Source organism: Diadema antillarum, unplaced genomic scaffold (genome assembly GCF_040938485.1).
Source record: "Diadema antillarum isolate AM-2024a unplaced genomic scaffold, OU_Dant_1.0 scf00000025, whole genome shotgun sequence".
NCBI classification, from domain to species: Eukaryota; Metazoa; Echinodermata; class Echinoidea; order Diadematoida; family Diadematidae; genus Diadema; species Diadema antillarum.
This window is the reverse complement of record NW_027270914.1, coordinates 1,761,418-1,784,179: the sequence shown is the minus strand read 5'-3', so window position 1 is coordinate 1,784,179 and position 22,762 is coordinate 1,761,418. Positions and strand designations below refer to the sequence as shown.

At 39.8% G+C, this 22,762-nt stretch overlaps 1 protein-coding gene across 1 annotated transcript in view; it reads left to right on the top strand.

The window, feature by feature from the left end:
* LOC139734006 (MAM and LDL-receptor class A domain-containing protein 1-like) overlaps positions 1-22,439 on the top strand; it is a 49,102-nt gene extending 26,663 nt beyond the window's left edge. The window contains exons 21-40 of the mRNA XM_071644817.1: positions 1,043-1,165; positions 1,837-2,061; positions 4,224-4,415; positions 4,921-5,091; positions 5,697-5,879; positions 6,187-6,324; positions 7,423-7,548; positions 8,043-8,125; positions 10,636-10,798; positions 11,177-11,466; positions 12,558-12,668; positions 13,606-13,807; positions 14,774-15,046; positions 16,018-16,145; positions 17,085-17,292; positions 18,302-18,558; positions 19,521-19,688; positions 20,417-20,663; positions 22,010-22,130; positions 22,349-22,439. Of these exons, the coding sequence (XP_071500918.1) occupies positions 1,043-1,165; positions 1,837-2,061; positions 4,224-4,415; positions 4,921-5,091; positions 5,697-5,879; positions 6,187-6,324; positions 7,423-7,548; positions 8,043-8,125; positions 10,636-10,798; positions 11,177-11,466; positions 12,558-12,668; positions 13,606-13,807; positions 14,774-15,046; positions 16,018-16,145; positions 17,085-17,292; positions 18,302-18,558; positions 19,521-19,688; positions 20,417-20,663; positions 22,010-22,130; positions 22,349-22,439 (3,500 nt within the window). The remainder of the gene's footprint in view (positions 1-1,042; positions 1,166-1,836; positions 2,062-4,223; positions 4,416-4,920; positions 5,092-5,696; positions 5,880-6,186; positions 6,325-7,422; positions 7,549-8,042; positions 8,126-10,635; positions 10,799-11,176; positions 11,467-12,557; positions 12,669-13,605; positions 13,808-14,773; positions 15,047-16,017; positions 16,146-17,084; positions 17,293-18,301; positions 18,559-19,520; positions 19,689-20,416; positions 20,664-22,009; positions 22,131-22,348) is intronic.
* Positions 22,440-22,762: the final 323 nt, after the last annotated feature.

Genomic DNA, 22,762 nt, shown 5'->3' with positions numbered 1-22,762 from the left:
TCCCGTAGCCCGAATCTCAATGCAGGCATGTTTTTGTAAGAATCGGCTGGAATCATTGTTGTTGTCGAGGTAACCAGTTACCACTCAGATCAATTTTGCATGCCAGTTAACCCATTATGTGTCCAGGCTGTTTATAGCTGAACATGCCAAGCTTTTGAGCAGCTTTCAGTAAGCAATTCAAACTTGACCTACCCAATAGTTGTAAAGTAAGCAAGCCCACTAAGGTGTGGCAATGTGCCTCAGTCCATAGGAAGTCAATGGTGATACAGTGTGGTGATTCATCTATACTACTGATTGTTAGATGACCTGGAACTCTCTCTGTTTGTGGGTATGAAAATGGCCTGGATTGGATTTCTTTGATAATGCAAGTTTGTTCATTCTGAGTGTGAGACCATTTTGAAACTGTTCAATGTGGCTATAGGAGAGGGCTGTCACTAAGTATGAATGATTTTACAGACCACCATGATCCCTTGAATGTCCTTTAATTTGTGGAGAATGAGAAACAATGAACTGCACCTGAGGTAGACTTTGTTTATCACTAATCGATGACAATGCAGCTACCCAAAATTGCACAGTCAATACTTCCTTTTTCTTCTGAGCTCACATCATCAGTAATCATTGTATGCTCAGTTTACAGAAGTCAACTCTTTGTGTTACAATTCCACTACTGTAAAACATGATATATTCGCGGCATGAAATTTTCGCGCATTGGAGCCGACAGCCTTTTTCGTGGCATGAAATTTTCGTGAATTGCTACTGGCATTCAATGCATGTAGTGTAGACAAAAGCTTTCACGTGCATTTTAATTTCGCGAATTTTGGCACTCGCGAAATTCGCGAAATTAAAATGCACGCGAAAATTCCTCGCTCTACAGTATATCTATTGTTCTACCTCGCCAAGCAAACATAACAGCAGTTCATTAATCACCACTAGAACTTGGCAGTGATTCATGATCAAATAGCTCACAGTCTCATTAGGGAAAAAGACAAGAAAATGAGGAGGATGAAGGACTCTCACAGGGTGTGGTTCATCCATTCTACAGGTCACTACATCTACATTGAGGCTTCATCATCTGGCGATGGATACACAGCACTCTTTGATTCCACCTATGTTGATGCCCGGCTGGATGGATGCTTCACATTCTGGTATCACATGTATGGCCAAGGTATGACCTTATAGGGAACTTTCTGCCTCGTACTCTTGCCCACCTCCATCCCACTCTCCCCACTTTCTTCTTACTCTCCCTGCCTCCTTCTTACTCTTTCCCGCCTTCTTCCTACTCTCCCTGCCTCCTTCTTACTCTTTCCCGCCTTCTTCTTACTCTCCCCGCCTCCTTCTTACTCTTTCCCGCCTTCTTCTTACTCTCCCCGCCTCCTTCTTACTCTTCCCTGCCTTCTTCCTACTCTCCCCGCCTCCTTCTTACTCTTTTTCCCCTTCTTCCTACTCTTCCCGCCTCCTTCTTACTCTTTCTCCCCTTCTTCCTATTCTTCTTTTCCTCCTTCCTATTCTTTCCTGCCTCTTTCCAACTCTTCCCCCTTGTGAGTCTCAGAATTCTTATTTATGTAGTTATTTATTCATTTATTTATCTATCTATTTTTTTAACTTTTTGTTTTTCATTCTTTAAATGTGTTTGAATTATCATTTGAATGCATTGGTTGTTTGTATGAATTAAAATTTGTTCACTTTGTAAGTCTTGTGAACCTTTGAATGGCACAGAAAACCCTGTAGCATGGTATACACCATCCAAAGTCTCTGGCACAGATAGGATTCAGGGAGTTAAACTAGAAATGAAAGTGAACTGCATGGAAGTCAAGATTTTCTGTGTCTGTCATGTAGATACGGGAACCCTCAGAGTCTACCAGACAATCTACCCCGAGACTGAGGCGATAGAGATTTGGAGCAAGTCCGGGGAGCAGGGTAATACCTGGCTCTTGGCTGAGGTAGACACCACAGCAGGCAGCTACCACAAATTTACCTTTGAGGGCGTCGATGGCATGAACTATGCTGGCGACATCGCAATCGATGACATTGAGTACCGAGAAAATGCATGTGACTATGTGGGTGAGTCTTGAAGCTATGAGGTGCAAAACTCCACTTTCTCCTTTGCAGATATGCAACAGATATGTTCATGCTATGTTTCTGTGCAGAGAGGATTAAGACCCTCATACATGTATAAGTAAAGCTGCTTTTTATCAGCCCTTGATGAGAGGATTATTTTTCCCAAGAAGTAGGCTATTATAGGAAAAAGACCAATAGATGTGCATGAAATTCAGATAAAGATGATCCATACTGTGAAGTATTGCTTGTCTGTACTTGAGCAAATAATGTTCTTTATTTATACGAGATTGCTTCCCACACTGATCTTGGGCAAGGCAATCTCAAGATGAACTGTATGATGTGTTCACATCTAGTTTGGATTTTAGCAAGACCTGAGTGATGCTGATAAATGAGTGTAAATAATGGTGATAGTAATAATAATAGTATATATGTGACCCTGCACCACAAAACCAACAAAAATTCGCCAGACATGGATTTTTAGTTAAGGGCAGATTCTTAAAGAGCAAACTGTAAGCTTTAAAATGATGTATATCTCAACACAGACGGACTCTCATAACCTATCTAAATATTGGAAAGAAAGCACACACTCTGGAAAAGTGTGAACTGAGAAAAGAGGCTCTGAAGTACAGGGTCTATTCAAGCGCTTAATTTTTACCAAGTCGTGATACCTGTGTGATGAATAGGACAAGAAACAGAATGTAACCCACCGTAGCAACAAGAATGAAGGGATTATCAGATCAAGCTGAAATTTAGCATGCTCAATTAACTCATTCTGTCCATGACTAATGCCAACTTTCAAAGCAGTATAATTATCCTGTCAAAAGTTATTAAGAGTTGAAAGTGAAGAGTGCTCAAATGATTTTCAAGAAATAAAAATGGGCCTCTAAGACATACCTGACCACACTAATCTATCAAAAAAGGGTTGTGGAAAAACTGCTGAAAACCCATTTTCCCATTCATGTTATGATTCCAAACTCAAGAACAATGTAGGAAAAGAGTAGCTCTTTCAGAAAATGTGAAAAACTGAAAATTATACTTGGTTTACTGGTTTCACCTTTTGTAAGCCCTCATGTAAAATCAAGGGGTGCGACTTTTTGTTCGTTTTGTGACGCACGGTCACATATATGACTTATATTGCACCAAATCCACTCTGTAGAGAGCTCAAGGTACATACATAGATGTACTATTATCACCCCAGTCACTGGGTAAGCTTCCATTATTTCAATGTTCACTCTCCACTCCCTGGAGAGCATTCCTGCCAGTTATCATCTTACAGGCAGGCACATGCTGATCAGCCAACATAATCATTCTCATCCTACCGGGTACCCATTCATATTCCTGGGTAGAGAGCAGCAATGTGGACAAAGTGCCTTGCTGATGGGCAAATGTGTCAGGCTTTGTTGGCTCGAACCCATGAATCCATACCATGTTCATGTGATTCGGAGATGTGTGCTCTTTCATGTAAACAGATTAAGAGCTGTGAAATGGTAAATGTTTAGTGAAAGTAATTCTGATAACAGAGGCAATTAACTATGGTGCATAAATGATTATTCAAAGAGAGTAGACAGTGTAGGTGCTGGCACATCAACAAGTACAGTCAGGCTTATTGAACGGGCCCTGTTCTGGTATAACTTTGCAGAAAGACAGTGGAAAAAAAATACTGCCATTCTTATGCAACTGTTCACACCAATCATGCACCGTACAGTGGTAACCAGAATGGTTACTAGAATATTTTTATGTGATTGCGTGGGGAGTGATTTGATGCAGTAGTGGCTACTGAACCCATTCCGTGGCCCGGGCCGGATTCAGTGTCATGTGGCTTCCATTGTGGCAGTGCTTTACAAATGGTAACAAGAAGGTTAACCAGATCATTTTGTTAAAACTTTTTTTTTAGAAAAAAATCCCAAAAATTTATTTTCAAGGAGCGTAGAAATAGTACAGTTTTACACTGTTATTTGTTTGTCATGTTATCACAGGATAGCTTTATATGTGAGTTGAACTCTTGTTCTATGAGCTATTTAAAAGAATTAACAAAATGATATGCCACTAATTACTAAGGTAAAGTAGGTGAAAAACATGTTTTTCTTTGCAATGAAGTGAGAAGGATACTACAGTTGTAGTAAATTTTAACTATAAAGTACTTCACAATCCTTCACCCCGTCCAGCTCCACCCACCACCCCAGCCCCCACCCCAACACCATACCAGTTCTCCCCCTGGGATTGTACCTTTGAGGATCAAACCCTGTGCTCCTGGACCCAGGGGACCAATGATGACTTTGACTGGCAGCTACAGAGTGGTAGCACTCCATCCGTTGGAACTGGACCCCCAGCTGACCACACCACCCAGACTATCAATGGTATTTTTTCAAGTTTATTTCATTTATTAATTTTTGGAGCTTTTTCATGAACAAAATTTTGAGAGAATGCATATATATGTGTTTAAATTATAAGTTGTTTGATGATGCTTTCCCTTCTCTTCTTACAGATAATGGCCTACAATCAGTATCAATCATGCTACTTTCTGTCTAGCTTGAATCAGATCATTTTATAGGGTCCAGATAATTATGGTACGAGTCTTTCTACTATGTATTATGACATTAAAGCATGCTTTGCAGTTGGAAATTATGTGTAGCGTAAATTGGGATAGATTTGGCTTGTAGCAAGCGTGTGAAAAGTGCAGTCCACACAGGATTTGTGCAGAAAAACACAGCTAGATTTTGACAGGAATTTGGCATGAAAAAGTTAAATCTTTGCGTGCTTGAGTGCTGATTGACACACTAAGACCTGTAACATTATACACACTGTCCCAAAGTCCCTGGTGCAGATAGGGTTAACAGACACTCCACTCTGAACCGCCGACAGGTTACTACGTCGTCATCGATGCCAGCTCAGCTGGGGAGAACCAGCGGGCGAGGCTTTACAGTGATGACATCACTGAAGGGGAACACAAATGTCTTGCCTTCTGGTATCACATGTACGGTGCTCACGTTGGCGATCTGACGGTTGGATACGGGGATACGGACGGTACACCAGGTAATCAAATCACCGTTTGGTAGTATGAGCCTGTAGACTACCAATGATAATAAGTATTGCATGCAGGGCAGATACACAAAGCTTGTGAAGAATTGCAGTGTTTGGGTGAAGATTGATTGCATATATCTGCCAAAAACATATGTATTGGTGATAGAAACTTTTCATAGGGTAGATTGTGCTCTTTCTAAGTTGGCTTTGCATCTTTTTGTTGCCGTGTGAATGGAAAGTTCATGCATAAATTGCTATGTGGAGTCTTTGAGAAAGAATTTCTCAAAGAATATTTGAGGTTTGTAGATATCAACATTATCTGAAATAATTTCTTCTTTTTCAGCTTCTATTATGATGTATGTATTTTCAGTCTTTTTGCTTTGATGTAAAGTGCCTTGAGCATTTAATCAGTGGAGAATGGCACTATAGAAATTATATGTATTATTATTGTTATTATTATTATTATTATTATTATTATTATTATTATTATTATTATTGTTATTATTATTATTATTGTTATTATTATTATTATTATTATTACTTCATGATATGTGATGATTAGAGTGAAACATTTATACTGGGTCAGATAATGATAATTAAGACCTTTATCTTTTCAGATGGTGCTGTGATATGGTCCATGTCTGGAACACAAGACTACAGCTGGACCATTGGTCTTGTGTCCTTCACGGCCACCGATGACCACCCCAAGGTCTACTTTGAAGCCACAGCTACGGCTGGTAACCAAGGCGATATCGCCCTGGACGACATCTTTGTGCTCGATGGCTACTGCCCACCTCAAGGTGGGTTAAACTGCACACTGTCTTCTTAAAGTGATTATTTAAAGAAAATTCCCTTTTGGCATAAGTTTATATGCTGTGTTTTATGCAACTGCAGGATGAGGAGCATTAGGTCCCCTCCTAATGATATGTAATGACACAAATGTGGCTTGCCAATTGGAAGTACTTTTTGTTCCCTCTGGACTTGAACTGAGGACCCTAAGGTTGAGTGTCCTCTGTCATAACCACAGAGCCAAAACAACTCCTCCATCTCTAAATCACAAGGACAGGGTGGTCTTCACAGTGTAATGTTAACTCCTTCTTTTTGCAGTCTTCTGTGACTTCACTGCCGATGACAGCTGTGGCTACCAGAATGATGATACTGATGAGTTGGACTGGAAACGTGATAGAGCCTTTGGATCATTTGGCAACAGACCTCTGTACGACCACACCTCTGGTGCAGCAGAAGGTATGTTGGCAGTGTAAATGGCACACTTTAGGGCAACAGATCTGTGTATGATTACACCTCTGGTGCAGCAGAAGGTATGTCTGCAGTGTACAAATGTAAGTGGCACATTTTGAGGCAACAGATCTGTGTATAATTATACCTCTGGTGCAGCAGACGGTATGTCTGCAGTGTAAATGGCACATTTTGGGGTGACAGATCTGTGTATAATTATACCTCTGGTGCAGCAGAAGGTATGTCTGCAGTGTAAATGGCACACTTTGGGACAACAGATCTGTGTATGATTACACCTCTGGTGCAGTAGAAGGTATGTCTGTAGTATAAATGGCACATTTTTAGGCAACAGATCTGTGTATTATTACACCTCTGGTGCAGCAGAAGGTATGTCTGCATTGTAAATGGCACACTTTGGGACAACAGATCTGTGTATGATTACACCTCTGGTGCAGCAGAAGGTATGTCTGCATTGTAAATGGCACACTTTGAAGCAACAGATCTGTGTATGATTACACCTCTGGTGTGGCAGAAGGTATGTAGGCATTGTGACTTGCACTCTTTGGTGCAACACATCTGTGTATGGTTTATACACCTCTGATGTAGCAGAAGGTACATGTACACATGTGTGTGTCTGTATGTAGGCAGTATGATTTGCACACTTTGGGGCAACCAATCTGTGTATGATTACACCTCTCGTGTAGCAGAGGTTATGTGTACCATATAAAGGACACATGGGGAGGTGGGGGAGGGGGACAAATCTGTACAAATTATTACACTTCTGGTGTAACAGAATTTGCCATATGCAGTGTGAATGGTGCACTTCATGGCATCAAATATGAATGTGTACATTGTAATTACATATATGTGTATGTGATAAAGTAGAAGGTATTCAATGTGAATTGAATAATTTTAAATCAAGAAAACCATGAAGTAGATAAAACATGAAATGTCTTTTTTTGTTAGTTTGCCTTTCTATATTCCGTGCAATAAAATAGATGATGTTACACCAGATGGGGTAGAGTTCAAATTCTTTGCAGGTTTACACCTGGTGTAGATACACTTGTGTACATGATGACGATTTCCCTCCATTACCATTCTCTCCAGGGTTCTACATGATGATCAGCCCAAACAACAGAATCTCGCTTGGAGACAGTGGTCGATTGCTGTCGCCGTCGTACACCAGGCCATTTGGTGGCACTTCTTGTGCAAGGTTCTGGTACATGATCAGTGGTGAGTGGTTCCCATTTAGTCCTACCTTTCCTGGTGTGACCCTTTGACCCAGTAAGAATTCATTTTTGTAGCTTATTGCAGTATCCTTTCATTTTCAGTTTGACTATTCATTGTGAGTGCTTCATAAAGTAGAATGATATATCAAAAAAACCCTTTCATAAACCCTTTGCTGATGATAGATATTTAAGTATACATGTAATTAAAAATGTACAATGGTCTGTTTTACTAGGAGAATACTAAGAAACCTTTCTCTAGTTGGCAACACATTGTGACAGAAATGATATGTGCTGTAGCAAAAATGCTGGATGAAATAATGTTGTCGATAAAATTGTGAAGATTCATAACTTCCTGTTATTTGAATGGTCGATTCAGTTCTCTTCAAACTTTCTCTGAGTATGCCATCAATTTTTCTCCATTTGCTGAATTCCATGTGTACATGAGTAGGGAAACTCCCCTCCCCCAAACGATCTGACTCCTTTCATACTTCTTTGTAGACACATTTGGAACTTTCACTGTGGAGGCGCTGTATAGTGAAGATGGAAGTCTGATACCCACTGGCCACTACAAGAAATACACTGTAAGTTTCCTTTTTAGGACCATTCTCATTACAAAAAATGTGACATAAGCACTTATGAAGTTTTACACCCTTTGTCCTCATTATTCCGAAAACTTGTGAAATTAGCTATGATGAAGAAATCGGAACATTTCAGGGAAAAATGCGCGTGCCCAGTTTATTCATTCAACATATGCTAAAGGAAAAGCAAATGCAGAACCCATTTGATATTTCTGCTGTGTGTATATCCTCATTACAGAGCACCTTGCAAACTTTTATGCACAGTTAGATAACTTTGCACTCTAACCTGCAAGTTTTTTGTGAAGTGTAAGATTATCAATTGAATTTGGTAAAGTTGTTGGGCAACCTTCACCTTATCTTTACAAGTTTTCTACCTTTGTGAGTTTTAAAGCCCTCTGAGAATGATGTCTACTTTCCCAAAGGATACTGGAAATATTACATTATGAATTTTCTACCCAGTGTTTGTCCTTACACCCACTCCCTCTGATTTGCTTATAATTAGAATGAATTTTCTTTCAGGATTTTAACAAGATGTATACACTTGCCAGAACTTGTTTCTCCCATTCGTAAACTTTCGTGCCATTTACAGTGTATGTATATGTATCCTAGCGTTATTGATAACAAAGAATGTAGTTCATGGTTTTCCACCTACAAGTCATTTTTTTTTCAACAATTAAGTATGTTTGCCCATGATTTATTATCATGCTACTATTAAAACTCTGTATAATCTGTGTTTATTTCCATCAGTGAAGGGCAGTTTGTCAATCACTCGGCAGTAGAAACAACTCTACAGAAGAATCATTAATTCTAATAAATATGCTGTACTTGTTGCCATTGAAGGGATCAGAGCTGTCACTGGCTGTTGCACTGAATGCTTGGTAGTCTAGTGAATATGATGCCTTGCTGGTTTGAGTCCTACACCCAGTATGTATGACCATGATTTCTAATCATGGCTACTGCTAAAACTTGGAATAATCAGTGTTTTTTATGGTAATGTAGGGCAATTCATCAATCAGTTATGGGTCTTATGTTTTTGTTTTTCATTTTTTAGCTCACCTGAGCCAAAGGCTCAAGTGAGCTATTGCGATCGCCCTTCGTCCGGCGTCCGTCGTGCGTCGTGCGTCGTGCGTCGTGCGTCGTCCGTCGTCCGTCGTCCGTCGTCCGTCGTCCGTCGTCCGTCGTGCGTCGTGCGTAAACTTTTTACATTTTCATCTTCTTCTTGAAAACCCCATGACCGATTTTCATCAAACTTGGCAGGTAGCATCCCTAGGGGGTTAGGAACTCAATTTGTTAAAATGGGCACCATGCCCCACCCAGGGGGCCCCCAGGGGGGCCCAAACCCCCCAAAATTAAGGAATCTGTAAAAATCTTCTTCTCTAGAACCAGAAGTGATAGAGCGAAGTTAATACTATGAGTTAGTACATTGATGACTGTAGTTTCAAGTTTGTTCATGGCAGAATCAGGGGTACCCCCCTTGGGACCCAGGGGAGGGGGGTGGGGAAGGGTTCTAATGGGGCCTAAATTGTACATTTTCATCTTCTTCTTGAGAACTCCATGACCCATTTTCACCAAACTTGGCAGGTAGCATCCCTAGGGGGTTAGGAACTCCATTTATTAAAATGGGCACCATGACCCACCCAGGGGGCCCCCAGGGGGCCCAAACCCCCCAAAATTAAGGAATCCGCAAAAACCTTCTTCTCTAGAACCAGAAGTGATAGAGCTAGGTTAATACTAGAAGTTAGCACATTGATGACTGTAGTTTCAAGTTTGTTCATGGCAGAATCAGGGGTGCCCCCCTTGGGACCCAGGGGGGGGGGGGGGGGGGGTGGGGGTGAGGAGGGGTCCTAATGGGGCCTAAATTGTACATTTTTATCTTCTTCTTGAGAACCCCATGACCCTTTTTCACCAAACTTGGCAGGTAGCATTCCTAGGGGGTTAGGATCTCAATTTGTTAAAATGGGCACCATGCCCCGCCCAGGGGGCCCCCAGGGGGCCCAAACCCCCCAAATGAAGGAATCTTTAAAAATCTTCTCTAGAATCAGAAGTTATAGAGCTGAGATAATACTATGAGTGAGTACATTAATGACTGTAGTTTCAAGTTTGTTCATAGGAGATCCAGGGGTGCCCCTCTTGGGGGTAGGGGGAGGGGGGTGGTTGGAAGGGTCCAAATGGGGGCCTGAATTGTACATTTTCATCTTCTTCCTGAAAACCTCATGATGGATTTTTGTCAAACTTGGCAGGTAGCATCCCTAGGTGGTCAGGATCTCAATTTATCAAACTGGGCACCATGCCCCACCCAGAGGGCCCTAGGGGGCCCCAATTCCCCCAAATTAAGGAATCTTGAAAAAATTGGGCCCTTATTGTACATTTTCATCTTCCACTTGAGAATGCCTCGTCAAATTTTGGTAGAGCTGTGAATAATTTAGATTAGTGACTGCGTGAAAGGTGAACTTGCGATACTATGGTGAGCGCTAGACCCGCGGGTCTCTTGTTTGTTGTTGTTTGGTCTTTAGGATCCCACAAATAGATTCTGGACACAGGGAACCTTGGAAGTCACTTCAGACTATGACAACATCTTTTCCTTTGAGCTAACAGTAGACACACTGGACAGCTCTGGAGAGTATGTTGCCATTGATGATGTCATGGTCCTAAGTGTAGCCTGCACTGAACAGCTTGGTGAGTACCAAAAGGCAGCAAGTCACAAATCATCCAAAATTTGACATTTTGATTATATTTGATATTTTATAGAGCCGGCACTTGGCTCATATTGGTTATTTTGTGCTAGTTTACTTTACTTGAATTCATCTACTCTGCAAACAAGGAGAATTTTATTACTGTACTTTTTTTTTTTTGTGCTAGTATGTACAAGGAACTGTGTGCAATTGAATTTCAATTTATATTCATCCATGATTGAATGTTTGTATACTTACATCTGTTGTGAAAGAAATCTGAGTGGCTTACAATGGAACTCATAGTTTAATGTGATCTTTGAAGAACTTTCATCCTCATTTCTTTATTGTTGCTATGTTTCGTTTGTTTGATCCTGTATTGCAGCAACTTGTGACTTTGAGACAGACATGTGTGACTGGGCCAACACCCAGAATGGTGATGAGCTGGACTGGTTGCGGCACACTGGGTCCACAGACAGCCAGGACACTGGGCCCCTCACCGACCACACCACGGGCACCATCTCCGGATGGTACATGTACATTGACTCGGGCCTGGGTGCTCGAGGGTCCCGTGCCCGGCTGGAGTCCTCTAGCATAGAGGTGCCAAACAGTATGGTGTGTTTCAGCCTCTGGTACCACATGAAGTGTGCTGACAACAGCCTGAGTACCATCTTTGTAAGTTCGATGAATAAAGACTCTTCACATTTTTTTCCTCTTTTTTTTAAATCCTCTCTCCGTGCTGGACAAGTCTTTATGAAATTTATTCAGAGTTAGAGTTGTGTTTGAACTTTTCATTGAGGCAAACAGGTTTGGTTGATACGAGACTTGACTCACACAAAGTACTTTCTGCACAATTATTTCAAATAATGAATTGTTTAAAGTAATTATAATTTGTACATTGTGCAAGCGATGTTACTTCTTTTACTCAATTTTCCTCTTCCTCATCCTGTTCCTCCTCCAGTGGCTGTTTCATGCAAAAATGTTTGAAATGAAATTTAAGCTGAGGTGAATTGCAGTTACCATGGCAGTAACTCGAGATGCTCACAGCTGATGGGTATTTCCTGTCTGTTGCCATGGTGACTGTTGTGATTGCATGTAATGTATGACATGGTCCTCCATCCCGTCATCTTCCTTCCTGTTCCTTCCATTTCTTCTTCATTTTCACCTTTCCTCTTCTCCTGTCTCTGCCAGCTCATCTCCCCTTTTCCCTCCCTTGTTTAAAGGCATTATTTACCATTTGCAGATGAAATAAAAATCCAGCTTTAGTGCTCCAAAATAGTTCTAAAATATTACTTAGGAATAGAAACATCAATGTAAAAATGTTGATATGTATAATCAATGATAAGTATTGTTGAATATACAAAATATGAACAATAGTTATAATGAAATTATTTATAGAATAAACCGTCACCCTACAGTTATGGTTTATTGATAAAAATAGGGATATCTCCTTATGTCTTATGTTTTATAGCAAAGTCTTTCTATGATATGATGTTTTGTGATACAACTGACCTACACATATGCATCAAATGCGATAAGTTGACCATTTGTAAATCACTACTCCTAATGGTAAGCAATCCCTTTAATTCCATTCATTCAAATCATCAGTCTAGTTGAGCACCTAGACTCGGTCAGAATCGAAACCAAGCCATTTGATTGCAGGCTGAAGCACTTCTGACTGAGCCTCATTACCGCCCTGGTTAACATGAAGAATCTTAAGTTTCCCCTTTATCTCCTTTCATTCTTTCTTTTTTTTTCCCCACCAGATTTCGTGGGAGACTGCCTGGCAGGTCAACACTATCACCTCCATCTCAGCAAGCAGTGATGATCTTTGGATTTATCGCCAGATGAACTTTTATGTGACTGAACAGTACAAGGTACTAGATAGAGAGATATATATGAAAGGCAGTGCCCAAGGCAGTTCCTTACCGGACAAGATGTGAAAAAATGAAAAAGAATTATAACTCTTCATCAAAGGCTGAATTGAATGGTATCACCTTGCAGTTGCATTGGATGGTGATAACGATAAAAGAACAAGAACTGTTCAGTTTTGTATCTGTTATTTTCAGTACAGTTGTCATCATTTTATTAGTGTTCTTATGATAATTACCATGATTATTATCATGATTAGAGTAGTACTAAAAGTGGAAGTACACTGTAAGAAGTGATAATGATAATAACATGAATGCCCAAAATTATGCCAATTGTAATGATTATGATGACTATAAGTGTGCTGATTTTACCAAATGATAAAGATGCTCGATGTGCTGATAAAACTCAAAATAAAAAAAAAATGTCAAGGGAAATCTGAACAAAAACAACAAAAAGATGTGACCATTTGAATATCACAGAGCGTTGTCTTACAAGCAATTCAAAATGGCTGCCATAGTCATGGACTACATCTCCTAGCTGCTCTGTGGGCCATGTGGCCTCAAATAATGTGTGGCATTATGCTCTTTATCAAGAACATCAATGTTCCAAGTGAATTAAGTATATGGTATCCAAACTCTATTGTAAGTTGACATATATTCTCTTTATTAAACAACCCAGGAACAAATGTCTTCCATAATAAGCTCACCTTTGTGTCATCTTTAAAGAGATGACAAGCTGCTAATTTTGTCTCTTGGATAGGGATAGTGCTTTATTTCTCAGTCTGTTTCTTTAGTTTTGGATTTGTAGCAGTTACTGAACTACTCCTAAAATTGGTTGACAAGTTCAGATTTGTCGGGTTTTATGCTCACAAATTTTATGGGGTGGACAGTATTATCATTATGTCAATGTTATTAATGCTTTTGCAAATTGTCATCATTTTAGATGCTGATTGAAGGTGTACTGGCAGAGAGTGACACCTGTGACATTGCCATTGATGATCTCTACCTGTTTAATGGGGTGTGCAGCGGGACCGCCACCCCTGCCCCGCCCTTCCAATGTGATAGTGGTGATGAGCAGGTTGATGGAGACAAAGTCTGTGACATGTATTCAGACTGCACTGATGACTCTGACGAGGCCTTCTGTGGTACGTCAAGAAGATTTTGATGTTTCCCTTTAACCTCCTAATTGTTGGTGAACTGGGTATGCCATGTGTCAACTCTGTGGGAATGTGGACAATGCAGAGACTGGTGGCACTCCTTTCTCTGCAATATTAATGTCTTCGAGGTCTGCTAGTATTAACTTTGTGAGAAAGTAGTGACACCATTCTCTATGCCACTGTTAACTTTGGCCTTTGCAGTGGAGAGACTGGTAATGATCCTTTCTCTGCAGTAGTGATGCTGCTGAGGTGTGCTAGTAATCGTGTGAGAAGATAGCAGTACCACTCTCCGTGCCATTGAGTGACTGTTGGGAAACTGGGGTGCCATTTACCAGCTTAATGGGAATATTGACACTTCTTGGTGGCAATAAGTTCAGAGTTTTTTAGTACCAGGTACTTGACTCGACATGTTCAATATGAGATTCCAAGAGTAATACAAAAATTCCAAAGAACCACAAGGAACTGATGGCAGTGGGCTTCTGAAAAAAAAAAAAATATATAGAAACTCAATTGACTTTCAGTTGCCTGATCGGCTACCAAAGGATACCTTTTTTTTTTTTTTTTTTTTTTTTTTTTTTTTGTTTTTTTTTTTTTTGGGGGGGGGGGGGGCTTTTGTAGCCCATTATCAATTTCCAGTGGCCACCACTAATGTTGAGCCCTGATATATGTACATATAATGAATATGTCTTTGAGGGTATACAATGCACATACTTGTATGCATGCATAATTGTATATTGTATGTATATACAATGTATATACATTGTGAATGTGTGTGAATGTTACACTAACATTCGCCCATAGAAAATAAAAGATGATGAGAGTGACAGAGAAAAAATTATACCGAGGGGAGAGAGAAACAACAGGATGAGAGAAAGAGAAAGAGAAGGAAAGAAGAGAGAGAGAGATTATGAGAAAGGTGAATCACAAGCCACTTTTCCTTTTTTGAATTTCCAGGAACCTGCACATTTGAATCCAACCCGTGCAACTACACAAGTGACCCAGACGGTCTGTTGCCTTGGATATGGCAGGGTGTTGGGTCTGGCACCCCTCCTCCCAACCTCCTTGTTCCTTCCGATGACTTTGATGGCTCTGCAGGGTCCTACATGGTGGTGGACAACACACAGACCCCCAAGGCTGGGGCAGAATACGCCCGCCTGGTATCACCGGAAATCAAGGGGGTTAGCAGCGGGTGTTCCATACAGCTCTGGTACTATCTGAGTGGGTCAGGTAACTTGATGGAAGGATAAGACATGCTGGTAGATTAGATTTCTGTCTGTCTGTGTTTCTTCATTTTTCTTAATTCATTCTTTCTTTCTCTCTTTCTCATCTCTTTCCTTTTATTCACATTATACGTGTATGGTTGATTCTTTTGGAGGTGGAGAAAACCAAATAAACTTGAACTTGAAATTTTCTTTCATTCCTTCTGTCTATGACATTCTGTAAGCTTGTACAATATTTTCCTCCCAAATATTACGATTTCCACATTATTAACTTAAAATGTGATTAAACTTTCTGAATGCTATTTCAGGGTCTAAAAATCTATTAACATCTTACATGTATTTTGCAGAAAACCCCATTCATTTTGGACAAGCGGTCACAGAGAAATGTGGATCATTTCAAAGCCTGTCATAGGTCTGTTCCTTCCAATCTTAGCACTTGGATGCTCTTTGAACTGCATGTATTGATGTGGGAATGCAATGGACAGAACTCTGAGAGAAGGGATTCCTGACATGCTCTACAAAACTCGTCATTTCTCTTTGACCACTGAAGCAAAACAGATGTTTTTTTGTTTTGTTTTGGGTTTGTTTTTAATGTGGGAATAAGATATTTTGGTGAAATTTTTTTTTTTAGATTAATAGTCAAATAATGGGTTAAGTGATGTCCTGTCCAAATCCCAACTGTCTTACTTCAAAAATGAAGCCACCACGGCATGTTAAAGGAAAGGCTATCCCATTTGCTGTAGTTCTTTGGCCGCCATGTTTTTTGGCTCTCCTGAACATTTGACATTTTGTAGATACGAGGTCTTGTAGCCCCAGCGACGTTTATAGTTTCATACCCTGAGATTATATTTGTATTGATTCACCATTCTTAAAGTTTGGTTGCAGAGGGTCCCATTGTATCTTTTTTTTTTTTTTGTGGCATACGGTATTATATATCTTATCCCTACTGACCACATTCTTTTTTTTTCTGTATAACAGATGAACTCAAAGTATCATACAAGACCAGTGTGACTGAGGAGACCATTCTGTACAGAGCGGCCACACCCATACAGGGCTCCTGGCAGGCTGAATTGTTCACTGTCGGCAGGATACGTAACCCATTCCAGGTTTGTACATGATATGAAAGTTCTTACTTATGAATCCAGGATGGAGTGTTTAGGGGTGGGTAGGGGGAGGGGTCATTTTGTTCTTAAAGATGCTGTGATTTTAGTGGCACTAGCAGTGGAAACACCCTGAATGTCGCAGTTGATTGGCTGTTTCCTGGCTGCTCTATGTTATAGTGTCTGCATTAATGTGTTATGGCATTATTGACCCTGGATGTAGCTTTCATGGAAGCTTGCCATCTCTACATGTATAGTTGCAACTTACTATGATTACAGAAGACTGTGTGAAATGGGCCCCATTTAATCAGTCTACACATTGTCTAGGGCATTATGACATTGGGACTACAAAGGATATCGAGACTTCATTGTAAAATGAGAAGCCCACTGTAACCACCTACAGTGGTGCTACAGATCAGCTGTGTGTGTATTTGGTAGTCTTCTCCATGGGAGTCCTGAATCATCCCAATCTGTGCAATCTGTACAAGTAAACATAATGTGTAAGCCTTGAGTTAAGGCTAACTGTAGACAGTTAAAAAAAACCCCTCATATTCGTACATGTCGTATTGAAATACATACATGTATCTCCTTAATTTTATTAGTGGGGCTAAAATTAAACCTTTAATGGGATGAATTGTACCAAGATATACAAATTCTCTATCGCATATTAAAACATTTTTGCCACTAGTGGTTGGATTCTTCCTCCAAATGCTACTTGCAAATGAAGGAGATGATCTTAATATCCAACCCCCCCCCCCCCCCCCCCCGCGCAACAGTGTCTCACATAGGGGGTTCACTCTTGCAGTTCCAGTAAAGTGGAATTACTGTGGGTATTTGCAGCTGTAAGAGAAAAGAACATGAACGTGAACATGATGTGAAATTGAACTTGAAGTAGCTGTGCTATCAGCACTCTTAGTAATCTGATCTGATTTGTCTTGTTGGTAGTTCCATTTCCTGGGCAAACCTCACGAGACGGCACCCGACGGCGTCATCGCCGTTAGCGATGTGCGACTCTTCGCCTGCTCTTTCCCCAACAAGGAGGCCAGCTGCCAGGGAACGGACTTCACATGCTCCAACAAGGGATGTATCTTTGATGAGGATGTCTGCAACTTCGCAGATGACTGTGGGGACTACTCTGATGAGTTCGTCTGTGGTAGGTGTTCAATTCACACAACAAATTTTAATCATTTTTAGGGATATGCTTGCAAGCTGTGGAAAAGAATCTAAAGAGCAATATTTATGTTTGTGAAGGGAGAAATATATATAACACATGTTGAGTTAGTTTTAGTCTTGCAGGTATCTTTAACATTGAAGACATTCACAGTGGCTTCAAATAATGCTAGTATGTCATAGTGAACAAATAGAACCATGTAGCACCTTGCCTAACATACCTACATCTTTGTGACTGATTTCCAAGTTGTACAATGTATATTTGGTGAAATACAATGTATTTCTTTTTTGGATCATTTGTCTGTGGCATATTGAGCTCATCCTGGACATTAGTAACTTGTATAGTGCTCCCCCAAAAAATAATTGCATTTATATGCCACTTAATACAGGCATTTCTAAAAGTGCACTGGTTATATTTATACAAGAAAACTAGTAAACACAATAACATAAGGACAATGCAAAACCAAAATAATAGTACCGAAACGAAATATATTTCATTGTTCCATTCTTGACGTGCCAGGGCAATATATTTATATTTCCATTGAGACGTTCAAGTATGTGACATTGTAGTTCAAAGATACACTTCCATTACCTATGAATCTTCTCTTATATTTTTGCTGAGTTGACTCCATGTACTGATGGTTACCTAAAGTGATAATGATCTTTGAAGGGTAGATACCATCCCTCTGTATACCAAGAAAAAAATAACAACAAACAAACACAAAAACATCAAATATAGATGATGTACAATCTCGTGTATTTCTAAAAGTTTATTAATAGAACTAAGTAACTTGTTTGTAGTTTTCCTACTTGACTCAAGTTTTTCAAATACTTTCATTATGACAAGACATATATTCCACATTAGTTTGTGGTGTGTTTTTTTCCTTGAACTTGACCTTTGACCTTGACACTGAAAATATCCATGCTGTGTAGTCATGTATTAGGTACATTGTATGTGTAATATGTGTCTCTCTGTTGCTTCCTGTGCACAGATGCATACACTGCAAGGTGTAACTTTGAAGTGGACCAGTGTGCGTACACCAACCATCCTACCAGTCAGTTCATGTGGTATCGCATGTCTGCCGCCATCATCCCGGATCACTTGTATGCCCCGACCAGGGACCACACCACAAACAGCGTTGGGGGTTTCTACATGGTGGCAGATTTCCTTCTCATGAATGAAATTGGAGACTCTGCCATATTGGTATCCCCGACCTTCCAGGCCACTGGGCTCGTTGGCTCGTGTCAGGTCAGTCTACTCTCCTGTTTCCATGACAACATATGATACTGTACATTACATCACGGAGTGTAAAATCATCCACTTCTTTGCAGATGGCTCTCAAGTCCAATTCTCCATCCCTTCTCAAGTATTGAATTGAATATTGCCATGGTATCATTTTTTATGTCTTTCAGAAAGTTCTAAAGTGTTTTGTGAAGAAAACTTCACTTGCTTTCACTCTTTACACAAGGTCAAGAAAAACAAGTCGTATCCATTTTATCCAGATCACTGTAGAGTTGGAATGATTAAGCAAGGATAACTATGTGAAGTCGGGAGAATCTTAGTTAGTGGGACAGACTTAAAAATTGATGACCCAGAAAACTAAAATGTGTGATAATTCATATTTTAAACCAGGGGCTGAATTGTGAAGTCATGACATCACACTCTCATCTGATTTGCATATGTAAATTAATTTGATATACTGTGAATGTCTGTGTTTGATACAGGAAAGCAGTTTGAATTCTAAAATTCGGAAAACTCCGTTACACGTATTCAGATTTTGATAACATTTTGACTGCCTTGTGTTTGTGTCGCTGAACTCTTCATATGAGCCCACCAAGCCATACACACCACATTTGTTTTGTGGTTTGGTGTAGCATATTGTGTTACAAAATGTGTTCGTAATTTTCTATAAACATTTGTTTCATGAAACTTTTGCAAATTGGAGTCAACAATTTTTTTTTTGTTTTTGTTTTGTTTTTTGCTGCATGAAATTTTTGTAAATTCCTGGCCATTGAAGAAATAGAGTATACTATGTATAATGGATTGTGTAGATATAAACGTTTGCATTTACTTTACCTTTGATAATCTTGGCTTTTTGCAAAATTTTCAAAAGATTTATGCACATTAAAATTTCTTGTGTTACAGTATCCTTGTTCAAAAGACTTGTGTAAACTTGTGTCTTTCTTTATATGTTTGTATTTTTGAATCAGATGCGCTTCTTCCTCTTCGGACATGGAAGTGACAGGGGGATAGTCAACATCTACACTCGTACAGAGACCTATGGAGTTTGGACATTAGTGGAGAGCTATGCAAACTTCTTCCTTGATAGCTACAGTTATTTCACTGAATCAGTGTCTGCTGGCAACAGTGATTTCCAGGTATGCGCTGGTCCTCCAAGGCAGTTTAACCAGACATTCAAGTAGACTCGTTTCTTTTGTTTGTATAACCGGATGGGAACAGTGAGCTGAAGACTTCTACTTTTAGAGATGTGCCCCTTTACATACACCTGAAATTAAATTCTAACAAGTCAATTTATGCAAAGCAGTGTGAAAAGTATTGATCCTTGTTTGTAGACACCCAAAAAATTTTCTTTTAGTGATAAATGATGCTATACAAAAATTGGTCCAGCTTGTTTGTTTGTTTGTTTTTCTTTAGAAACTGTTGTGATACTTTGCCCTGCATGGTGTGTGAGAAATATTTAAGAAACCATCTATTAATTTGCAGCTGAGTGATTCTTTCTGCTGTTAATAGTGGAAAATAAAATTGATTTTCACATTGTGATGCAAAAAACAAAACAAAACTCCTGTTTGTAAAAGCTGCCCTTGTGTATCCATCATTCTGTAAGATTAACATATTGTGTAAGTTTGTAAATTACAACATACTGGATCATACTTACATATATTGCATTGATGTAGCCTACCAGGTGATGAGAAATCAAAATGAGGTTTGTACTTGTTAGAATATATGTGTAACTATGGTCCTGAAAAACAAAAAACAAAAAACAAACAAACAAACTTGAATGCTTTCGCTTTCATAGCAGTCATGTACCGGTACACCAAATCATAGTTCTCACTAACACATCACATCTCACTAACCTTGTGTACAGGTGGTGATTCAGGCTGTAGCTACCACTGGACCCAACGCTGCTATCGCCATTGACGACATCAGCTTTGAGAACTGCCCCCTAGCCAGCAACCCTCTGCCACAGGGTTCCACGACTCCTGTTCCGACCACCCTGGCACCGTGCCCGGTGTCGACCGACTTCCAGTGTGGGGATGGTCAGTGTGTTAGCCAGGATCTGGTGTGTGACTTCAAGGAGCATTGTACTAATGGGATGGACGAAAAAATCTGTGGTGAGCACCTTCACTTTAATCCATTAAGTCACATATATAATGTTAATGTGGTTTGATGCTACAATGTATATATTTTTTTTATTACTTCACAAGGTAGAGTAAAGAGGATGCTTTTAATTTATATTGTTTATTCTTCATATAGGTTTGTGTGTCTTAGGTACAGAATTTTCAAAGGTCCCCTTTCTGGTAAATCTATGGTTGGTTCATATATTTGGCAACATACTTTAGTAGAACATGCTTTCTTTCTCTCAAATTTACAAAAGTTGGAAAATGGTTCTTGGATTTTGTGCAGATCTAGTGGCTGCAACCAATTTAATCTTTAATCTTTCTCCCTTACAAGATCTACAGGATACCTCAGAGATGCCAATTTAGTGATGAGATGATCATTGTCTTTGACAGCAAATTTTACCCAAGTTTTAAAGTAAAAATGTCATAATTTAATGATACAGAAATTCACTTTTGAATTGGCAACTATTTTAGTGTCCATATTATATCAAATTGTATTTAAAGAAGATTATACCGACTGATACAAATTTGTTTTAACAAAAATCCCAAAGTTATCTTGTATTGGCTTGATTTGATTCTTGAGAAGAAGACTCTTTTGGAACTGTAACATAAAAAGCTGTTATTTGCTGTGAGGAGTTTGAACATTTGAACCATAAACATATCAAAGATGGGATGATAACAAAGAGTGCAATATTGAAGATGGAGCTGGATTTGCAGATGTGTTGGCTACTAATTGTATTCAGGAATCATTTCATGGGATTTCTATTGTTTTACAGTTCCAGGCACTGAATTTTCCAAGCTTTTTTTTTTATATCAGCATACAGTAACCATCCAGACTTGATCTACAGTAGATGTAAAGTTAGCGAGCCATCTCAGGTGAGGCAATGTGCCTCAGTTGAGCAAAAATGCCATTCTGATGCAATAGGTGTCAAGTAGATGAGATAATCTGTACGTTGACAAGTTCTTAAACATCTGTGCCACTCAGCAGAGAAAGCACAGTAAGGGTTAAGGCAGACACAAGAATAAGTGCAGGGAACAGGGGCGGGTCCAGGAATTCCGTAAAGGGGAGGCACTTTTACAAAAGTAAAGCGGGGAGCATGGGTCCCTCCCCCTACTTTTTTCTTTTTATGTCTTTTGTTTAAAGAAAAGATAAAGAGGGGGTGTGCGCTGGTGTGCCACTGGGGAAACAAATCTGCAATAGAAAGTAGAAGCAGTATTTAACTTATCAAGCTCAAGTTGGACATATTTAGGAGATGTGGGTAGCAGACTTGAGTGATGTATGAAGCCCTCCCTCTATAGTCTGTAGACTGAACAATGCCGTGGTTGTGTCCTCCATGCAGGAGCCTGTGAGTTTGATGATGAGAATCTGTGTGGGTCAGAAAGCTTTGGTTGGCAGAGGATTCAGGCAGGAGAAGATCCTGACTATCCACCGGCTGATCACTTTGATGATTATAGCAGTAAGTACACAGTCACCTTTCACACTGGTGGAAGTAGAGACCAGTCACCCTTACCTCTAATACTACTGGTATTATTCACATTTTGTGACATCATCATAAAGATTGCGATTTTCCACGGCCACCAATTATTAACATGTCTTCATTGAAAATGGCAATGCCTTCTGTAGAACCTTGCAGATTAAGATGCCACAACTCTTTTACTCTTTTCTGCACCCCTGTCAGGAGGGACCTTCCCAGATTTCTTGGTGTTCTATTCAACCTTGGTGGCAGTATGACCCCTGACCTCACCATCAACAACTCTTACATCATGTAGCCACCATTGTTGTAGATTCTTACATTTACACTGCCATCCTTACATCAATTATAGGTTTGTCATTGCCAACCTTTTACTCTGATCAAAACAAATAATCCATCAACACCAAGTGAAGCACTACCATGGAAGAGACAACTACCATATTCACTATCAATTAATCATCATCACACCACAAATTCACTGCATCACTTCAACCAGTTCTGAATCACTGCAATTCAACCATTATAGCTACCATGTCACCATCATCACAATCAATAAACTGTGGGCACTGACAATCATTGGGAGTGATCTGTATCATCACAATTTTCACAGTGATCAACCAT